The sequence below is a fragment of the Mastomys coucha genome, unplaced genomic scaffold, assembly GCF_008632895.1.
Source record: "Mastomys coucha isolate ucsf_1 unplaced genomic scaffold, UCSF_Mcou_1 pScaffold18, whole genome shotgun sequence".
Taxonomy (NCBI): Eukaryota; Metazoa; Chordata; class Mammalia; order Rodentia; family Muridae; genus Mastomys; species Mastomys coucha.
Genome location: NW_022196900.1, coordinates 3,809,553 through 3,830,936, shown reverse-complemented (window position 1 = coordinate 3,830,936; position 21,384 = coordinate 3,809,553). Strand labels below are relative to the sequence as shown.

At 46.6% G+C, this 21,384-nt stretch overlaps 1 protein-coding gene across 9 annotated transcripts in view; it reads right to left on the bottom strand.

The window, feature by feature from the left end:
* The window catches only part of Phf24 (PHD finger protein 24), a 28,227-nt gene extending 7,457 nt beyond the window's left edge, over positions 1 to 20,770 (bottom strand). The window contains exons 1-5 of one of the 9 annotated variants that reach the window (XM_031377138.1): positions 19,984 to 20,168; positions 14,655 to 14,781; positions 2,860 to 2,911; positions 2,530 to 2,748; positions 1,642 to 1,827 (exon numbers count right to left, since the gene is read on the bottom strand). In XM_031377138.1, the coding sequence (XP_031232998.1) occupies positions 1,642 to 1,827; positions 2,530 to 2,748; positions 2,860 to 2,907 (453 nt within the window). In that variant the 5' untranslated portion in view covers positions 2,908 to 2,911; positions 14,655 to 14,781; positions 19,984 to 20,168. Of the gene's footprint in view, positions 1 to 1,641; positions 1,828 to 2,529; positions 3,002 to 14,654; positions 14,789 to 19,983; positions 20,169 to 20,608 lie in introns of those variants that run through there. The other 8 variants (XM_031377134.1, XM_031377133.1, XM_031377132.1 and 5 more) reach the window with 8 other exon arrangements.
* Positions 20,771 to 21,384: the final 614 nt, after the last annotated feature.

Genomic DNA, 21,384 nt, shown 5'->3' with positions numbered 1-21,384 from the left:
AGACTGTGGCATGGCGTAGCAGGCAGTGATCAGACTGTGGCATGGCGTAGCAGGCAGTGATCAGACTGCGGCATGGCGTAGCAGGCAGTGATCAGACACACATGGGGGGTTTTGGTTTGGAAATATTTTCTCTAGTTTGCATATATTGTATAAGTTCTAGAAAATACCTAATTGCCAGGAAAAATAAGAGGAAATAAGGAAATGTTAAATATTTTATTCAAAAAGGCTGACTAAGAAGATGCCCTAGAAATAGTCAGAAGATCTATAATGACCTCAGTACAAGCCAACCCAACAAAATGCTGAAGGTGGAGGTCACAGTGGAGGGCAAAGAAGTCAGGAGACAGTGAAATGCTCTTAAGAAGTATGACTGTGAGTGGAGGGAAAAGAAAGGGATGAACTTGGAGGAAGGGTGTGTAAAAGGCCCATGGAGGTGGTGGTGGTAGCTGCCTAGCAAGCTGAGAAGGAAGCAGAGTGTTCCTGGGAGACAGCAAAGGGACACAGATTGACCAGGCTCATGCCGGCAGCACACTGGCGAGCAGGGTAGCTGAAGTGGGTGTTCAGGTGGTGTGAGTGTGTGTGTGTATGTGTGTGTGTGTGTGTGCGCGCTCTCGTGTGTATGCGTATGTGTGGGCACGTGCGTGTGTGCGTGCATGCGTGTGTGCACGTGTGTGTGCATGCGTGTGTGTATGTGTGTGCGCGCACGTGCCTGTACGTATGTGTGTGCACGTGTGTGTTTGCGTGCATGCGTGTGCGTGTACATGCATGCGTGTGTGCACGTGTGTGTGTGTGCGCGCGCGTGTGTGCGCAGATAGGAGCAGAAAGGGAAGGGAGACTGAGGAGCAGAGTCTGGTGTGGTATATTCTATAGGGAAAGTATTTCAGTAGCTAGATTTGTAGTCTTCGTTTTGTGGATCAGCCACAAAGATGAGAATCAGAAAGTAGCAGACAGCAGAAGAAGACAGTTGCCAGCTGCTCCTTACACCGTGCCAGAGCGTAGGGGAGACATCCGCACAGCAGGCAGGCAAGTCCGGGATCCACTCAGGCATGATGATAAATGGCTGTGAGTCCAGCTTTCAGAGGAGACCTTAGACTTTTTTCTGCCATTAGAAGCTGGGAGGCATTTATATATAGTTTGCAGAGTTCTGAATCAATGCAGTATTGCCCTTTAATTCACATCATGATCACTTCAGAGATGAAGAACAAAGACTTCTAACAGGCTTCAGGTCAAGTGAGGACCACAGGACTCAGTATTTTCCCTTAACAGAATCTCCCTCTGCTGGAAGAGAGCTGTTCAGGATGCCAGGTTGGTTTCTCAGATGGGTACAAGGAATGACAGATTCTTAGAGAAAGCGCTGCCCTATGCAGAATTACTTTTGATTGGTTAGGCCTATTCTTTTTATGATTCTTAACTTAGCAGGCTGGCAAGGTCTGGTTTGTTACAGTTGGGCCTGCTTGCTACTGGCATATTTTTTTAAGTGCTATATAGTGCACCTCACAACAAAGAACTCATTTTCTAGCCCCAGGACCCTTGCATGCACTATTAGAAAAGCCACTTAGATCACTGCTTAGAAACAGTCATTTTTAAGATCAGGCCTCTGGGAAGAACACTGAGTTTTCCCCCTGTCCTGCAGTCCAGACTCACACAGTAGTAACAGCTCCAGCCTGTCTCGGTATGGGCCATCTCGGTCACCTCTACTGCACTGTCCCCTTGGAGGTAGCCCATGCGGCGCAGGCAACCATCGTGGAAAACCCTGGTGCAAACTCTGCATGGGAAGAGGCTCTCAGCGGTCCAGACTTCACAGATGTCACACATCTCATCGTTGACAACCTTGCAGGAATGAGAAGGGTTTGAAAGAACATATAGCAAGATTCCACGGCTGCTGCATGGGACAGGTCTCTGTAGGACCACAATTAAAGTGTAAGCGTTCTTCCTGGTAGATGAGCACTAGGAAGCTGCTTAGGGCTCTGATACTGTTTCCGAACAGGGATTCTATTAGTGTTTATAGAGAATAATCTGTGTGAGTGATTGTCCCAAGCATTATTTATATGACATTTAACACTCCTAGCTCTCTTGACACCACCTACCAGTAGAAACCTCTATCCACTGTATCTTACCCTAGTTCCCCCTTCTCAGTTTCCCAAATGTCCCCTCCAAGGGTTATTGCCTTCTGTGGGTGAGAATCCAAAGATGACAGGGTGAGCGCTAGGACCGCCACGCCACTGTTCCTTACCATGGAAAAGCTCAAGTTCTCCCCCATGACTAATCCAAGATATACCTAGTAATTTTATTCACACGAAATATTGTTTTCCTTTGTGGTACTGGGGATAGAACACAGGGACTTGAACATGTAAGGCAAGCAACCTACACCGAGACACATCTAAACCTGTCTTGTGGGAAAAGGACTGTTCTGAACTCCACTCCATCTTCACGTGCTGAGTCTCACTTCAACCACACCAAGCTTTCCCTGTCCTGTTCTTTGATTCTTATAAAGGTTAAGACAGGGAAATCCTGCCTCAACTTATCACTCACAGGCTCCCGGGGTTCCAAGCAGATATCGGGAGGTTTGTCGTCGTCCAGCTTCCGGGTGGGGCGGATGAAGGCAGGGGGCGTGAATCGGCTGGTCCTGTCAAACTCCTCAGGCTCAACTCCGCGGCCATCTCGGAGCCGCTCCCAGGCTGCACGGTTGATGCTGCTCTCTTCCTGGACCACGGGGCCACTTGCCTCTGCTTCCTTCTCCTCCTGTACTTCCTGAACAGAGCCCTCCACAGTGCCACGGCGGGACCCTGGTAGCTCACCCCCACGTCTAATGGAAGGCCTGTCCCGTAGCCCATCCTTGAAGGCTGACACAGCCAGGCTCACCTTCTGCACCTGCTCTACTGTCTGCCGCTTGGACATCAACACCCCCATGGCTCTGTGGACAAAATCAGTTTTATCCATTCGTGGAAAAGGCAGGTATTATTAAATAGTGTCGGTCATGGCTCCTAGTAGCAAGGCATGCTGGGAAGAGCACATGCTAAGAAGTCAGAAGAGTCTGGTTCTGCTTCTGACTGGCTAACTGGTTTTGGTTTTCCCTCTTATAGGATGAGGGTTACGTGTTCAGCACACTGCACAGGGTTGTCATGAGGATAACATAAAGAAACCACTTGGACTGTTGATATAGCACCACAGTAGAAAGCTTGTGCTGAATCCACAAAGCCCTGGGTTTGACCTCAGCAAAACATGTTTGTGTGTGCACATACAGAGAGATGCACATGTACACACACACACACAGACACACATGCATGTACAAAGGCACAGACACACTTGAACACACACAGACACACATGTACACACAGACATATAAGCTCATACACAGGCATATAGGTACACACACACAGAGACACGCATGCACATAAACAGGCACATACACACACAGAGACACATATTCACATACACAGGCACACAGAGACACACATACTATATACAAGAAAGAGAAGGTTAAATAGTGCTTAATAAGTAGCTAGTATTATACATATGTGAAATGTATCTGCCTTCCTTGTTATTTGAGAGCTTATCCAGCCCAGGGTGTCAGATCTCTGCTACTTTGAGGTGGTTGGGACTCCAGATACTAAGTTTTCCCTCTCCCCTAGAAGGAGGTTCAACACATTGCAGGTTTTCTGATTGAAAGAAAGCACCTCCAGGAAGTACTGTGCACAGTCCACCCAGGGTCTGCCCCCACTGAGGTGCTGGCTAGTTTTCTCGCCAGAGTGAATGGACTTCTGAATCAGGCACTCGGGGAAACTGTCACCTCCAGGTATGTGGCCAAGGTCACAGACGACAGTCAGCCTAGCCATGCAAGCTCTATGGCGGGTACCTTGCTCTCCTAAGATTTTATTCATGTTACGCTCACATCTTCACCTTTGCCTTTACACTGTCCAAGGTCTGTAACTTTTCACAAGTTAAAAGGAGCAGTACCCCCGTCCTCTGCAGGACCACAGTACAGCATGGGGAAGTGAGGATGTGACACAGCACAGTGCAGAGCCGGTCTTTTCCTTTCTACTCTGGGAGCTCAGTGGGAGTTGGCCGGCTGAGGAATGCGTGCTCACAGTAAGCAGAGCACAGTCCATTTTAACCTTGCCCTCGGCACACTCCAATCAAGGCTTATTGAACAGTATGTGTTCAAGGCACTCATAGGAAATGGAGATGGGATAGCACCACACCACTCAAGCCTTAAACATCAGACTCCAAAGAAGCAAACAGAACTCCAGGCCACCTATCTGTGCAGTGGGATCGCCTTCTCTCACAGAAATGAAGTATTAACATGCATGGATTAGCTTCAAGGAAGACATTCATGTGAGAACACAGGTTCTGTGATTCCGCTTTGTGAGATGTCCAGTAAATCTAAGGAAATAAAAGAGATTGGTGCTTCCCTAAGCCTGCAGAAAGGTTGTGGTGGGTGTGGCTGCTACTGGGTCTGGCGTTATTTTGGGGGCAACAAAGGTATTCTAATGTTGAAGTGTAGTGATGACTGTGTAACTGTGCAAATGCTAAAAATAACCTAGTGCAACACTTGAAATGAGTAAATTTTATGGTACAAACTATATAGCAATCAGGCTATTTTTAAGTATTTAAAAAAAGCATGACACCACACTACCAGGTCACAGTGGACCTCAGGGGATGCGTGAGAAGCCGTCTTCAGTTTATTCTGGGGAAAAGGTGGCAGTGGGTAAGAGGCAAGGTAGAGACAATTACAAGACACTAGCCCAGGTAAGATGGTGAGGCTTTCAACTGAAACAGGCACAACACTGAGTGCATTTGTCACCATGGACTAGAATTAGAGGATTTTAGGAATAAGCTGGTAACTAATTGGCTCAAGGATGAACTAGAAGAGGACAGTGTGACATGGACTAGAAGGATGGCCCGAGGGTTGGAAATAAGGAAGAGGTGTCCTTGGATTCATGCACGTTAAATTAGGGATGTCCCCCGGACACTCAGGAGCATCTATAGCAGCAGGAATGTTTTCAAGGGCTCTCTGCAGCCTTTAGGACAGAATCCCTCAGATCTATGCCTTCATGCCAGCTTAGGAGGTGCCATAGTCTTGGACTTCCCTGCTATCTCTGTGTTACGAGCTCTGCCAGCCCTGCTATGTCTTTATTTGACATGCTTTCTCTATTTTTGGGAAACATGAACACCCCAATTACTGCCTACTCTTTCCAGCTTGCTCGAGTGTCCTTCCTTTGGGGAAGTCACTTCAGACTCCAGGCTGGAGTGCTTCTGGGGCCATGCTCTCTGCTCCAGAGCACTTACTTTCCTCACCACGTGCTTAATGGGATGATTATCTGATCAATGGCAACTCCCTCTGACTGTTTCACCCTGAACAATACCTACCTCCACCATGGTGAGGTATCTGGAACATAACAGATGTTAACAGACATTTTCAAAGCCAGACTTGGCAGCTCATGCCTGTGATTCTAGTACTCCTGGGTGGGGACTGGGGCTGGGGGTGGGCGGTGAGGCAAGATGACTGCTGTGAGATTAGGGCTAGCCTGGGCTACAGAAGAAGACATTGTCTCAAGAAAAACAAAACTAAGGGGGGGGGAGGTGTCTCAGTCTGTAAAGTGCCTGCTGTGTGAACACGAGGACCTGAGTTGGATTCCCAGCACCCCAGAAAAAGCCAACTGTGTTGGTGCGCATGTGATCGTAGCATAAGGAAACAGGAGACAAATTTGACTGCAGCAAATCCAGCCTAGTCCACAAGTCCCAAGCCCTGATGAGAGACACTGTATCAAAAAAATAAGGTGGATCGGTCCCGGGATGACACCCTTGTGGCCTTCGCATGGTCACGAGTGTGCTTGTGCTCATGCTTGCACACGAGCGTGCGTGCACACACACACACACATACACACACACGAGGCAGGGGGACAGGTTTGGGCAGAAAACTCAAACCAAATCTTTCCAAGTCAAGAACTTGCTTTTCCAAATAAAACCTTACTATGTGCCATGCCTGGTAATAGCCATATATTCTTTCTAGAAATATTTATTATTTGTATGCACCACAGTGATACTCATTTCTAGCCTGCACCTTATTGTTACCAAGAAAACTCATATCCCCATTTTTTAAAAGATGGGGGTCACTATGCAGCCTTGGCTGTCCTGGAGCTCACTATGTGCCAGACTGACCTCAAATTCAGAGATCCTCCTGCCTCTGCTGCCCAAGTGCTGAGATTAAAGGTACGTGCCATTACACCTGGCAGAAACCTGTATTCTTGAATTGGTCACCTGAGAAGACCTGCCTCTTCCATTTGTTACTTAATAAAATTTAAGATGCAACTCAAAAGAATAAAAAACCCTGATATAAAACTAATAAATGTTTACTGTCATCAGTGACTGTTTTACAGGGTCACAGTGGCAAAGGTTTATAGAAAAGATCTAGGAATTTGTGCCTCAGTGGACAATCAAAGTAGATTTTTTAAAAATTATTTTTATAAGTATTTTGAGGGCATGCATGCCCACTTGCATGCCTGGAGCCCTCAGAAGCTGGAAAAAGTTATCGGATTCCCTAAAACTGAAGTTACAGATGACTGTGAACCACTATGTAGGTGCTGGGAATTCAACCCAGGTCCTCTGGAACAGCAGCCAGTGTTCTTAACCACTGAGCCATCTCTCCAGGCCCTGATTAAAAACACTTTCCTCCTTCCTGTTGAAAAAAAAATCATGATAGGAGAGACATCTGAGGTGTTAAATCTCATGTAGATAGGTCTTGCACAGGACCCAGGTTTCATTCTCAGCACCCAGATGTGGCAGCTTATAAACATCTCTAGCTTCATCTCTAGGGGACTGGATGCCGTCTGTCCTCCACAAGCACCTGCCCTTACACAGACACATTGATCCTCCCAGACAAATAAATAAAAATTTCTGCCAGAAACTTGATGTGCCAGAGTAGGAGGATATCCAGGAGGAGAAGCAACCCTCCTGAAGGGAAGGGAAGAGGGGAAGGATCTATGTAAGGGGGGACTGACTGGGGGACAGCATTTGGGATATAAATAAATAAATAAATAATAGCAAAAACTAAATTTCTTTTTTAAAAAGATGTTTTGTTCCTAACATTAAAAATAATAAAATGGATAGCACAGGCCAGGAAAGAGTCACAGCATGATAAACACTGAGGTGGAAGTATGTTGCTGTGGAGAGATGTTCAAAATATGCAAGCCTATTCACAACCAGGGCATGCCACAGACCAATGACAGATCTGTGGTCTTCAAGTGGAGTGGCCCCCATAGGCTGGCTCCTGAGTTTGACTGCTTGGTTCCCAGACAGTGGGACTGTTTGGGAGTCCCTGATGGAGGTGTGTCATTGGGGGTGGCCTTGACATTCCCAGTTAGCTCTCTCTGCCTAACACCTGTGGATCAAGATGTGGGCTCTCAGACGCTTCTCTGGCCACCTGTCGCCATGCTCCACCATTACAGACTTCATCTCTCTGGAATCATAAGCCCAACTAAACTCTCTCTTTTATAATATATATATATATATATTATAATATATATATATATATTATAATATATATATATTATAATAATAATTATATAATATAATAATTATAATATAATATATATATATATATATATATCAATAGAAAAGAAACAAATTCAGGATCTAAGTTTTAAAGAAAGAATGTAGGTAGTTTTCACATTTTCTTTCTTTCTTTCTTTCTTTCTAAGATTTATTTACTTATTATATCTAAGTACACTGTAGCTGTCTTCAGGCACACCAGAAGAGGGCGTCAGATCTCATTACAGGTGGTTGTGAGCCACCATGTGGTTACTGCGATTTGAACTCAGGACCTTTGGAAGAGCAGGCAGTGCTCTTAACCGCTGAGCCATCTCTCCAGCCCCCAGTTTTCACATTTTCTATTCTGTTATTTCCCAGTTTCCCTACCTCTCCCCTTTCCCTCAGTTGACAGCTAACTTTAGTTTGAGACATTGTATTGCTTTGGACTATCTGCTAAAGCCCATGTTGGGAGCATAGATTCCTTGGCATTTTGAGCATTCATGTTCTTTTACAAGCCCAAATGACCTAATGAAGGCAGTAAGAATCAATGGGAGAGTGTAGTGGAGCATTAAAGTTAAGACTCTGGGGTTCTCAATGGGCCTATGACCCCAACATGGCCCAGATGCCTCATGGGCAATACCTGTGCTCTAGGTTAGGCAGGAAGGCCTGAGATACATACACCAAGCAGGGGGAATGCCAAACGGACATAGAACCCTTCCCTGCTATTTTTGTTCCTTTTAAGGAGATTTGTTTATTTTTATTTTCTGTGAATGTGTGTGTGTGTGTCTACATGTATGCCTGTGTACTACATATGCATTACCCACAGAGGCCACAAGAGGGCGTGAGATCCACTAGAACTGGACTTAAATCAGTTGTCAGCCACCACGTGAGTGTTAGGAATCAAACCCAGGTCCTTTGTAGAGCATCCAATCTTCTCAACCACTGAGCCATCTCTCCAGTCCCCATCACTGCCATTTTCAATACAAGCATTTATAGATCCTGGCCCACTGTTTTCCTATTATGCATTAAGTGGGATGTTTTCAATTTAAAAAGCTGTTCAGCTGAAGATGGAACCCAAGACCTCAGGAATGCGAGGTAAGCATTCTACTACCAAGCCATATACTCCTAATTTTTAATTTTCATTTTTTTTTTACCACAACACAGAATAAGAAGTACATTTTATGAGGAAATACTGTATATACAAGTATTTATTTGTGAACTTGTAACTGAACCCAAAGATTAGGAATTTTTTTTTTTTTTATTATATGTGATGGTTCCTGATAATTCTTGTCTTTTTAAAACTATCCCGTGGGGGCTGGAAAGATGGGTCAGTGGTTAAGAGCATTAACTGCTCTTCCAGAGGTCCTAAGTTCAATTCCCAGCAACCACATGATGGCTCACAACCATCTGTAATAGGATATATACAGTGCCCTCTTCTGGTGTATCTGAAGACAGCTACAGTGTACTCATATACATAAAATAAATAAATTTAAATAGATAAAAATAAAACTACCCCAATAATGATTTTTTTTTTTTGGTTTTTTTCAAGACAGGGTTTCTCTGTATAGTTCTGGCTGTCCTGGAACTCACTCTGTAGACCAGGCTGGCCTCGAACTCAGAAATCTGCCTGCCTCTGCCTCCCAAGTGCGATTAAAGGTGTGCGCCACCACTGCCCAGCCCAATAATGATTCTTTATAGTGTTTTGGAATCATTGAAAAGAATCTAGTGTCTATTAATTGTACAAATGAATGGGTTCCATTATGATTTCATGAATGTAACAGAATGTACTTTGAACATATATACTCTCAATTACCCTTTCTCATCTCTTTTCCCCTTCTACTTTCATATCTTTTAAAAATGTCTACATTCTGCATATGGGAGAAAACGTGAAATATTTAAGTCTGTATTATTATTATTATTATTATTATTATTATTATCTTTTTTCACAGTCCAGTCATTATCCCCCTTCCATTGTATATAAATCCACATTTTCACTTCCCTCTCGCCTGTGGATGGACATCCCTTAGCTCAACTACTGTGAAGAGCACCACAGTAAATGTGAGTGTGGCTGGGCATGGTGGAGCACACCTTTATTTCAGCATTCAGGAGAGAGGCTGCCTGCCAACCTCTGCTGAGTTTGAGGCCTGCCTCATCTATATAGGAGTTCCAGATCAGCCAAGTCTAATAGTGAGTTGTCTCAAAACAACAACAAAAAGTGGTGTACAGAGATCTCTACTTATTTTTTTGTTTTGAGACAGAGTTGCTGTGTAGCCCAGGCTGCTCTGCAACTCACCCAGGTTGGCCAGGATGTTTGAGGGTCCCCCTACCATAGCTTCCAGGGTGTTGGGGTCACAGGCAAATTTCACTGTACTTGGCTTAGCTATCTCTGGTGTATTCTAATTTAGATTCCCTCAGGTACATAACCCAGGAGTGCTCAATATGGCAGCCTCATTTTAGATTTCCCTTTTTAGAACCTCTATGCTTATTTCCATAGAGACTGGACTAATAACCCAATAGCTGTGCTGGCATTTGCTGTTTGTTTTCATGGTGACAGCCATTCTGACGGGGATGAGGTGATTCTCAGTGCAGTTTAGATTTGTGTTTTCCTGGCGACTAAGCATGGTGAACACTTCTTTTATGTATTTATTTTCCATATAAATGTCTTTTGAGACATTTTGTTCAATTCATTATTTTTAGAGGGGTAGAATCAGGGTCTCAGGCTTGTTATCTCCACGCCCCCTCTCTCCTCCTGAATCAGGGTTTCTCTGTGTAGCTCTGACGGTTCTGGAACTCACTCTGCAGACCAGGCTGACCTAGAACTCAGATCAACCTCCCTCTGCTCCTTAAGTGCTGGGATTAAAGGTATGCGCCACCACTTCCCAGTAAATATTTTTCATTAAGGAAGTGTACTTCTTTTTCTTTGGGAGTGTTGGAATTGAGCCTAGAGCTTGTTACTCAGTCACTTTTCCTTTTGATTTAAAGATGGCTCCTTATAACACAAGAATTTAAGGAAACCTGCTGCTTTTGACAGTCTGTGTGGATGGGGGGTCTACTAGAGACAGACTGACCAAGGAAGTCAGTTCTGTGATGGAACACAGGGAAGATGCAAAAGCCTGCAGTTGCCTTTGAAAAAAAAAGGGGTGTGTGTGTGGAGAAGAGCCAAGAAATGTAGTGGATTCAAGAAGCTGGAAAGTGCAAGAAAACAGGTGCACCCTGTTTCAAGAGCCTCCAGAGAGCTGTGCACCCCTGCGAATGGACACCTTCATGTTAGCCCAGTAGAGACTGTGTCCTGTCATTGGCTCCAAGAATTGCAAGAGAATAGATTTGTATTTTTAAGGGGAAATGATGGGAGAAATAGAGAAAAGAAGAGAAAGATAATGTAAGAGAGAATGGAGGAAGAAAAAACATGCTGCACCCAACAGATGGATCCCTTTAGAACTATGGGCATGAGTAAAACAAACTTTACTAATGATTTTTTTCTCTATGTAGCCCTTGGTGACCAGGAAATCCAGGCTGGCCTAGACATCGAAGATACCCACCCGATTCTGCCTCCTGAGTCAGATTAAAGAAGGCATGCGCCATCATGCTCTTCTGCCTTACTGAAACATTTTAAAAAAAAATCATAAGAAGAGTAGAAAGAATTCTAATAGGAAAGTGCAGAATAACTTAAAAGACAAATTATTAAAAAATTGATTTAATGTTTTGAAACACAAAGATAAGAGCTATGGTTTCCAAATGGTGAGTTAGCTGTATTATGGAAGCAGGAAGAATCTATGTAAAAACTCCGGGAGATAAGTGAATGGATTGAAAATAAGATACACTTATATTTGTAACAAGTTTATTTATTTTTTGTCAGTGTAACAGGCTGCAGAACCCCAGAGCTTGGCAGTATCCACCTGGCTCCTGGGGCCATAGGGGATGAACCAGTTCTCCAAATAGATGGGAGGCACTTCTTTCTTAGAAATGATGTCAGAAGACCTGGACAACAGTGATGAGACTGCTATGTTTATTAGAATGCATAGGCTGAATCTCAGTTGGAAACATTTATTTGGAGACCCTGAACATATTAAATCGATTTCCAAGACCAATTCATCCGGAGAGAACCAGTATGTGCACTTGGGTTTTGGCTTCTTATGATGACATAATATGGGATACTGAGCAAGCCCAGCCTCAGCCGGTTAGGAGCATCATTCTACGTGCGCATGATGTGACTTATTAACAATGTAGCAGCGGCTGGACTACAGAGACATTCCACACTGCAGCTCTGCTTCCCCCCATTGCTCCATGTTAGGAGAGCACTCACTCTGTGAAGATGCCAGGATCCCTCAGCTGTAACGACATCTCTGCAGTCGTTTTGCGAGTTTAGTTTTTGGAGGAGCTTTTATGAAGACAGAGCTGACACACACTATCAAAATAATCAAATAGAAGAAGCAAACAACTTGATGCTCTTTGCCACAGTTTCTTTGAACATGGCTATTCCTTTTGCTGGAGAAGGTCCATTTTTCTACATTGCTTTATGTCCCTAAGGCAAAAAACTGTGAAGTAGAACCATTAATAGGAAGCCACTACGACCCAAACATGACCTCAAGCCATTTTTTTTTGTTTGTTTGTTCACTTTATTTTCATCATTTTGAAATGGCATGGCTGTGATCTGATTATAAACCTCGAAGACACAACAGAATTAAGCCTTAAGAATAAGGCTAAGTCTCTTAATGCTTAATGAAGAGGACTGCAGAAGACGACACCTTGATTAAAAGCGAGTGTGCTGAAATAGCGGAGCCTGGCACCTGTGGTGTTTGAGGAATTAACATAGGCTGCTCGAATTCCTGGAGAAACAAGTGGCACTGATTAGGATGGGTAAGAGGAACCGCCTGGAGAGAAAGCCCCGCCTCTCCTGGGCTGGAAGGAGGCCTAAGAAGAAGAGCAAGCTAAAAGGAAGTGAAGTTGCAAAGATCCCACAAATTGATCTTAATGACTATTTCTTTGGCTGGTGAGTGGAATCTTTTTTTCTCCCTTCTCCAACAAGAATGAAAAGGGGATAAGAAGATGTTGTCTCTAGAATGGTATGACTGTCAAGATTTTGGGGTGTATACAAGAGAGGCTTAAAGAACACCTTAGGGATAGAGCAGGCGGTGGGAGACCATAGAGTGAGCAAGTACGCTGGCTGTACGAATAGGAAGACATGAAAATGGCAACCATCAGAATCGTCCTTTCAGCAGGAGAAGGCTGTTGAGACGTATTTGTCAGGCAGAACGAATATGTGGGCAGCTCAGAATGTGTGTGCAAGACACACCCATTCTTTGCAGAGCACCTCGTTAGAATGCACTGGGATTCGTTATGAGGGCAAAGTAGTGGGAGTGGAGTGGAGAGGTTTTACCAGCAGGAGCTGGTAAAGAAATAGGAAGGCAAAGCAGCAAGAGAAGCAAGGGAAGCCCTCTGCCCAGGCTCTCTATAGGATCTGTGGCTATGGAGAGACTGGGCAGCAGCCTGCCTAAGAGGCAGGAGTTTCCTTATTCAGCATGCTAACATGAAGTCCATGGACTCACTTGAGCCTGATCCTTTGTATAGAGATGGCGGCCATTTGGAAAGCCCAAGAGCAATTTAAAGGGATTCTCTGGAGGTTATGAGGATGTTCCTAGGCAGGACCAGGCAAAGGAACCCCTAAGTGAGAAGGGAACCAAGGGATGTTTGAAAGTTTGAAGGTTGTAGTGGCATCCACCTGTGATCCCAACATTGAGAGACTGAGGCAGGAGGATCATTGTGAGTTTGAGGCCAACCTGATTTACAGAGGGAGGGAAAGAGAGAGGAAGGGAGGGAGGAAGATACATACACACACACACACACACACACACACACACACACACACACACGAGCTGAACTTGCAGAAAAATAAATGAAAACAAAGGGTAGAAAATGTGGGCAGCTCCCACCGTCTTTCACAAACATGAATGTTGCTGAGATGACTGGGCAAAGTCAGTTTATTTTAGACATGGTGTCAGTATCCTTTCTTTTCACCAATGGTGGCCAGAGGCTAGGCCTGCTTAGGGCTGCAATTCCAGCCACTTAGGACTCTGAGCAGAGAGATCACATAAGTTCAAAGCCAGACTGGGCTGTGAAATGAGTTCAAGGCTAGCCTGGGCAGCTTAGCAAAGTCTCACAAACAGAACTGAGGTCTGGGGATGTGGCTCAGTGGAAGAGAGCCTGTGTAACACACATGGGCTCCTAGATTAAATCCCCAGCGCTGAAAGCAAAAGAAGACAAAACCAAAGTTGGCCAAAAGTATGATCAGAGCAAGGCTCTGGAACTCAGTTCTAGAATTATAGTGTGAACTCAGCATATCACATCCATGCTGCCTCCTCAGAGGTGGGGCCTGAACTGTGGGTCAGGGCCCTGAGGATAAGAATACCAACCTCACAGTAGCTATGGGTGACTTTCTGCTACAGAGTACCTGCTATGATCTGGCTCCAGATGAGAGGGGTGAACATTTAATTTAGCCAGTTCCTACAACCACAAAGTTAAGACAAGAGAAACACCTATTCCCAGGTCTATGGTACGTATTCTCTGTCCTGTTGACTACTGCTTGGCCCACAGGGGTGAAGCTTGCTAGGGCATGAGAAGGAAGCTTGAAAATGCTTCTCCTTGGTGCTGGGTTTGAGCCAGAGATGCTGAGTAGAGCAGTGTCTGTGCATGCGGGCGTAGAAGTTAAATGGTTTGTTTCTGGAGGTGTGTAGCTGAAGGACTAAACTTCAGGGAAAGCTACACACTTAACACAGACGTTAAAAATTACAAAGGTGCAGAAAACCAACAGAACCAGGCTCTGTGAAAATCAGAGCAGTGGTTCCCAACCTCCCCAGTGCTGAGACCCTTTAAGGGAGCTTTCCCTGCTGTGGTGAGCATCCCCGCCCCCCTCCATAAAATTACTTCATTGCTGTTTCATCACTGTAATTTTGCTACTGTTATAAATCATAATATATCTGATATGTGACCCCTGTAAAAGGGTCATTTGACCCCAAGAAGGGTCATGCTCTGTGAGTCACAACTTAAGAGTGTACAGCACAGATCCTGAGCTCCCCATACATATCAAGCTGAAGAACGTAAGCAAAAGCCATCACAAAGAATTCCCTTACCCTCTGCAGGTCTCTGAGGCAACCCAAGTGGTCCAGCCGTTCTCCTCCGCCTATTGCTTTAGGAATCCAGTCTCTCCACTCAGTGTCCCGGGAGTCTGTGTGTAGTCATCAGTCTCCTGGCGGTAACCTACAGACTGGTGTCAGTTCTCATGACTGTAGACCCTGAAGCCACCCTCCCCATCTCCTTCGGTCCACTTCTGCTTATCTAGGAAGGCAGTCACCCGAACTGCAGAGAGGTTTTCTGGAGATTCTAAGAAGCAGACAGGCTAGAGATGGACTAAAACTGTCTCCCAGCCTCAGCTCAAGGCTCGGAGGCAGGAGGGACATCCTGCTGCGGCTTGTATTTACTGAAGCTTTAATATACATGAGAGCAAAATGATGGCATGATCTTTAGCCTCTGGGGATTGGGCTGTCTTCATTAAAAGCTACAGCTCTGCCTTCCCACAGAAGCAGAGCAACAGTTAAGGAACATCACGCTGGCAGTGATTGGCTGGTGGGATTGCACTTAGCAAGTGATTTTTTTTTTTCCCAGCAAGATAGAGAGGCACTCCCTGCTTTCTGCTCTCGGGTCCTCAACACACAGGTTCTGCTTCACGTATGCAGCTATTACACTTTAACTATCGCCACTCGCTTGCTTATTGAGTCTATAAACTCTGTGTGTGTGTGTGGGGGGGTACAACCTACTATGTGTTAGGCACAAATCAAGTGCTAATAGCTGTTAGTAGGATGCAGAGATGGAGTCTCAGCCTGTGAGGATGCAGGAGTGTATGCAAGTGTAGGGGGCATACGTGTAGGGTTGAAAAAAAAAAGGTGTTGCTTGAGCTAAATTTTGAAGATGAGTAGGAGTTAACCCAGTGGATGAGGAAAAAAAAAAAAAAAAAGCATTCCAGGAAGAGGTAAAAACACACGCCAAGCACGGAGCTATATGGAGACTCCACCATGACTTAGAGCTATGAAGCCGGCCCCGGGGCTGGATAGAAACGGGCAAGGGAGTCCGCACTCACATTTGAATTAGCATCGGCTCAAAGGACTGGCTTGATGTAGTATGCCTAAAATATCTGTCTAAAAGAGAATATTCATTTGAATTCAGGGAAGTGTGGGGCAGGGAGGGGAGTATGGCCAGGATGATCAGAGACAAGCCTGGTAAACCCCAGGGCTGGCCAGTGAGTGTGCTCTGACCTGTCCACAGCTCTCCAGCACGGAACTCTCCCACAACCTAAGGTCTGGCAGGGAGTGACTGTAGTAATCACGGGGCTTTGTCTACAGGAGACATAAGCTTAGAGAACAAACACAAACAAGAAAAAGAGGGCAAGGTAGCCAAATCACTTAGTGTTTCAGTGAGCAGACCATCGCAACAGGAAACGGTCGCTATCAAACAGACATCATAACATGGAGAGGGCTCTGTAACTCCACATAGATGACTTGCCCAGGGAGGCAAGCATGCATGTGACCAGTTTGCTCAATACGTATGGGTAAGAGTAACTTTGGCAGGGGTCGGAAGATGAAGACGCTCATCTTAGCAGTTAGTAGTCAGTGGGTGATACCTGGGAAACGTCACACTCACACTGACCGCCATGAATAGCCTGTCTCACTGTATTTCCCCCGGTACTTTTCCTGCACTTTATACTAATAGTAATTGAGTGACGAAATGCAGACTGATTCTGTGCAAACTCCTCGAGGGCAGGAAGTCTCCTGTTTATGCAGCACAGTGCTGGCAGCTCCACAGCACTTTGGGCGTGTGCAGGCCTCTCAGAGGATTGCCGGGAGGTGGGTGGAGTACGGAGAGATGCTAGAATAGAACCAATGGTCGTGTCTCCAGCTGGACACAGACAGCCCATGCTTCTCAGTCCAAAGCTGGAAGAACAATTCCTATCAGAACGTAGTCATTAAGAATGAAGGACGAGGTAGATAATGATGTTCTCCTCAGATAGGAATAAGCCAGTCTGGGGAATGAGGAAGCATCGCTGGACAGGCATGTGGCACCAAAAAACAACATCAAAAGATACTGTAGCTGAAGAGATGGGAGACTATGATCCACTTAGGAACAGGTGTGCTGGGAGAAACAGGGAGCTGTAGAAAATGCATCTGGGGAGGTTTTATTATCCATGTTCCAAGAAAAGGAAGCATTTAAAAAAAATACATGGGTAGTGTGGAAAGAAGAAAATGGCTACAATGTGGCCAGAGAATCTATGCAAGATCCAAGGCTGAAAATCCATTCCTATTTGTGTGTACTCAAGTGGGGGAGGGGCCTTCTCCTCTTATTTCCCTTTGGAATGAAGTGTTTTTGAGACGATTAAGGCCTCCCGGTAACACCCATCCCACACAGGCTATGCTCAGGCTGACAAGTCTTGAAAATTTAATGTTTACTCAATACTAGACATTAGGAGATGGAACCAAGGATCCAAGTTTTGGGGAGCACTTAGATCAATCAAGTAATTTTCCCAACTTACCAGGGTATGTGATACTCAGAGCCCTCGATGAAAAGATGATGATAATAATAATAATAATAATAATAATAATAATCTCCAACAAGAAATACCTGAGAGCCTTTTGGTTCAGCACTTAGGAGATAGAGATAGGCAGATCTCTGAGTTCAGGCCAGCCTGGTCTACAGAGCAAGTTCCAGGACAGCCTAGGCTACACAGAGAAACTCTGTCTTGAAAAAAAACAAAACAAACAAAAAGAAATGTCTGAATTAGGACAAATGCCACCAAATTTGCAGGCTTGGTCTCGGTTTCCTCTTAAAACTATAGATAGACAGATAGATAGATAGATAGATAGATAGATAGATAGATAGATAGATAGATAGATGATAGACAGATGATAGAGAGATAGACAGACAGACAGAGTGTCTCCCCGCCAGACCTTAGGTTGTTGGAGAGTTCCATGCTGAAGAGCTGTGACAGGTCAGAGCACACTCACTGGTCTGCCCTGGGGTTTACTAGGACTGTCTCTGATCTATCTATCTATCTATCTATCTATCTATCTATCTATCTATCTATCTATCCATCCATCTAATGTTGAACTAATGAGAGGGGTTTAAGCTGAAAGAGGATTATAAACAACTTCATATCAGACACTAACCAAAATGAACCTCTGTCAGATTTGCTTGTTGAGCTGTGCATGAGGTAGGACAACTATCTGATCCTTCCAGGAGCCAAGGGCTTAAGGAAGTTAAAGCCCAGCTAACACTTGGTCAGCTAGGTCATCCTGTTTCCTTGGTAGCTTCCTCTTTCTTCTCATGATGTAATTTCAGACACCCAAAGAGACATTTCTTTTCTCTCTCTCTCTCTCTCTCTCTCTCTCTCTCTGTCTGTCTCTGTCTCTCTCTCTCTCTTTCTCTCTCTCTTGAGACAATGCCTAGAACTTTCTATGCAGCCCAGTCTAACCTTGAACTTGAGATTCTCCTGCCTCTATCTCCAAAGTACCAGGATAAAAGGCATAGATTACCATAGCCAGTGCAGAAATACAGTGTTTTCTTGGTTTTGTTTTTCTGAGAAAGTCTCTCTAAGTAGCCCAGGCTGGCCTTCAACTTGTGGCAAGCCTCCTGCCTTAGTCTCTGATGTAGGTATATATGTTTTCAAAGAAAACCAGGACCAAGCCTGAGTATGTCTGTGATGGGCCTATGCTCTGATCGGCCCGTTCTCGCTGGGCCCAGCTCAAGGAGGGTAGTCTTATTAAAGGAGGATACTTGGTTTGGCTGTGCAGAAGAGGACGAAGAAGAACAGGAACCCTCCGGAACGGCTCTGTGGTAAATTACATGGCTTGGCCCTTTCACACTCCCTTTTTGGATAAGAAGCAAGAATCTATCTTTGGGACCAAAGTTATACCCTTAGGAGTCAGCTGGAATGAAAGTGTTGAGGGGTGAGACAGGGGCATTACTGTGTCAGGTTCAGGCTTTCTCTCTCAGACAGCAGATTACCAGTGAGCCTTTCTTGGCTCCCACCCTCTCCACCCTCCTGCTTCTCATACAAAACTCTTTCAGCAGTGTCCTGGGTGGTATCTGTAGATTACTTTCCACTGGAGCACATGCAGGGCCACAAGGGAAGTGTGGGTGACTCTTAGAAATGACAGCGTCCCCCGTTTCTTCACTCCCAAGGTGCTGCAGCAGGGAAGGTGGCCCCTCTAGTCCTCCCGAGCAATTTCTGACAAGGACCATCACACCATTACAGTAGTGCTACCAACAAAGGAAATCACACATTGAACTCCAGGATCAAGTGGATAACTGCTCCATTGGTCTCGTGCTCTGACAAACCGTCCCCCTCCATTTAAGCATCACCTTGGCTGATCATATGCTACTGCGAAGCTCCATGATGCTTCAACACAACTTATTGACAAGCATCCTCTCTTTCGTCTGACCCTCTTGGATACTTTTCTCTGAGTTAAGTCTGAAGAGCAGACTTCATCATTCGTCATCTCGGGTAAAGCCTGCGTCACAAATACCTAATGTTTAAATGGGGCGATTTTATGAAGCTGTTGTTAAGTATTATGTAAGATGTTTAAACAGATCTAGCACAGTGCCTGGCACACTAGTTCTCAAGAATGCTTCCCTCTCCCTCAGTCCTTCCTCCAGAAACTTGGTCTTACTGTTTCTGGACAGTCAAGCTTACAGGCTCAGATATCTTATCTTTGCTTTGGAGGCCTCCCCGGTCTTGGTACCCCTTGAGCCCTGTGCTCTCACAAGCAGTTCCAGTCTCCCCTAAAGTCCAGCATGAAGCCAACTGGGCTATCATTCTGAAGAGACATTTCTAATGGGGCAGTGTGAGAAATAGAATGAACAAAGGCCACAGCCCCATAGTGTCCACACTCCTTTCCACTATGTTGAGGGGGACAAGTGAGGGCACACTGAGTCCCTCAGGAGGTCAGTGCCAAAGTCCTTGGAGCTATGATGCTACAAATGGATCCCATTTCTGCAGCCAAAGGTTCTTTCTGGACATCTCTGGGGGCACAGGCTGAGATCACCTGGGGTTCACCAACACCACTGAAAAAGTCCCTGACGTTCTCAGATGTTCTCCCACGGAGCCTAAGTCTAGAGACTACCCTGATGCCACACCACTTACACAGAAGGCCTCCCAGGGGCCATAGGGAGGGTGCCTCTACACTGGGGCTGTGCAAGGCAGAAAGTGCAGAGCGCCCTGGGCGTCTCCCTCCATGCCCGTCCCACTGACTCTCTGCGGAGTTGAGGCGGGCGGTCACTGGGGTGCATCCACTTGCACAGGGGGCCCCCGTGGGGGCGGCTCCCACACCAGCATCCGAGTCCGAGACCGCAGACCCGCCCCTCAGGGTGACGGCGGGGAGGGGGGGTCCCACCGCCCCCGCCCTCGCTTACCGGGACAGTCCGCGCGCGGGACGCGGGTCCGAGGCCGGCGGACTCTACGCCGCGGGCCCGCGCTGCCCACGGCCGCTCCGGAGCCGACGTGCTGGGCCGAGCCCCGGGAGCGGGCGGCGCGGGCGGCGCGACAGGCTGAGGCGGCGGCGGCGGCGGCGGCGGCGGCGGCAGCGGCGGCGCGCGCCCCGAGCACGCCCACCCGCGGCGCGTGCACCCGCGCGAGGCGCCCTCGGCCGGCCCGTGGGCGCGCGCCGCCCCACCCTCCGGAGCCTCAGGCGCGGTCGGCGCAGACCGCTCGGCCGCGGGCGTGGGGCGCGGTGGGAGCGCGGGCGCGCGGCGGCCGTGGAGCGGGCGGTCCCGGTGCCAGGGGGCGCCCGCAGGAGCGGCCGGCAATGCGGCGCGGGGACTGCGCCAAGGCCGGCCGCCCGCGGCAAGGTCAGCGCGCCCTGCGAGCTGGCCCGGGTCGCCGCTGCAGGGGCTGCGGGGACTCGCCCACCCGCACGCAGCCAGGGCTGAGCGCGGTCTGTGTGGATGCTGCCACCAGCACCTGCCCGGGGTGGGTAGAACTCAGCCAGCCGACTCTGTCGCACCACCCAGGTCCCCCGGCTCACCGTGGGGCACTTACCTTCAGGTTCCCACTGGGCTCGGGAGTGGCCAGGAACCTTCACAAAGACCTTGGCTGCACCAATCCACCCCGTGCGCTTAATCTGAGGCTATTGGTCCTCCATCTCTGGCAGCAGAGCTGTACTGTAGTGTAACCCACTTTTTGCTGCGGCAGCCTCAGCCTTCAGACTAGCCAAACAGCCAGCTTGTCAGGCGGCCAGGGTTTCTGAGAACTACAACGCGCATTGCAACAAACTCCAGGCTTTGAAGAAGGCAAGAAAAAGACCAAGTCATACAATGTCTAGAACTAATTGTAGGAAAGTAACGGACGATGTGTACACATGCCCAGATCCCTCTTATCTAAATTACATCTATTTTGTGTCTATCAAACACATGTCGCGTTATTTTTTGAGCATCTAGTATCCCCCTACCCCCTTTCCAGGGATTATAGGAGATACTTTGCCCTTTAAGTAGAATTTATGTAAATTTAGAACTATCTATTATTATCACCAAATTAATATTAAAAATGCCAAGTGTAAAGGTACTATTTTAAAGACTTTAAATGTCACTCGCTGTGCAGCTGTGGCTGGTCAGTAATTGACCGGGGAACTCAGGTTGGCCTCCTACTCCAGGCAGCCCTCCTGCCTTGGCTTCCCAGAGGGCTGGCGCTCCAGGCCTGAGCTACTACAGTGGGTTAAGACACTATGTCTTGGAGGAGTTGTACTGAGGCACAGAGGTTAAAGCTCGCCTAAAGTAGCGAGCTCCTATGTCATGGAGCCGAGATTGAAATCTAGGTGC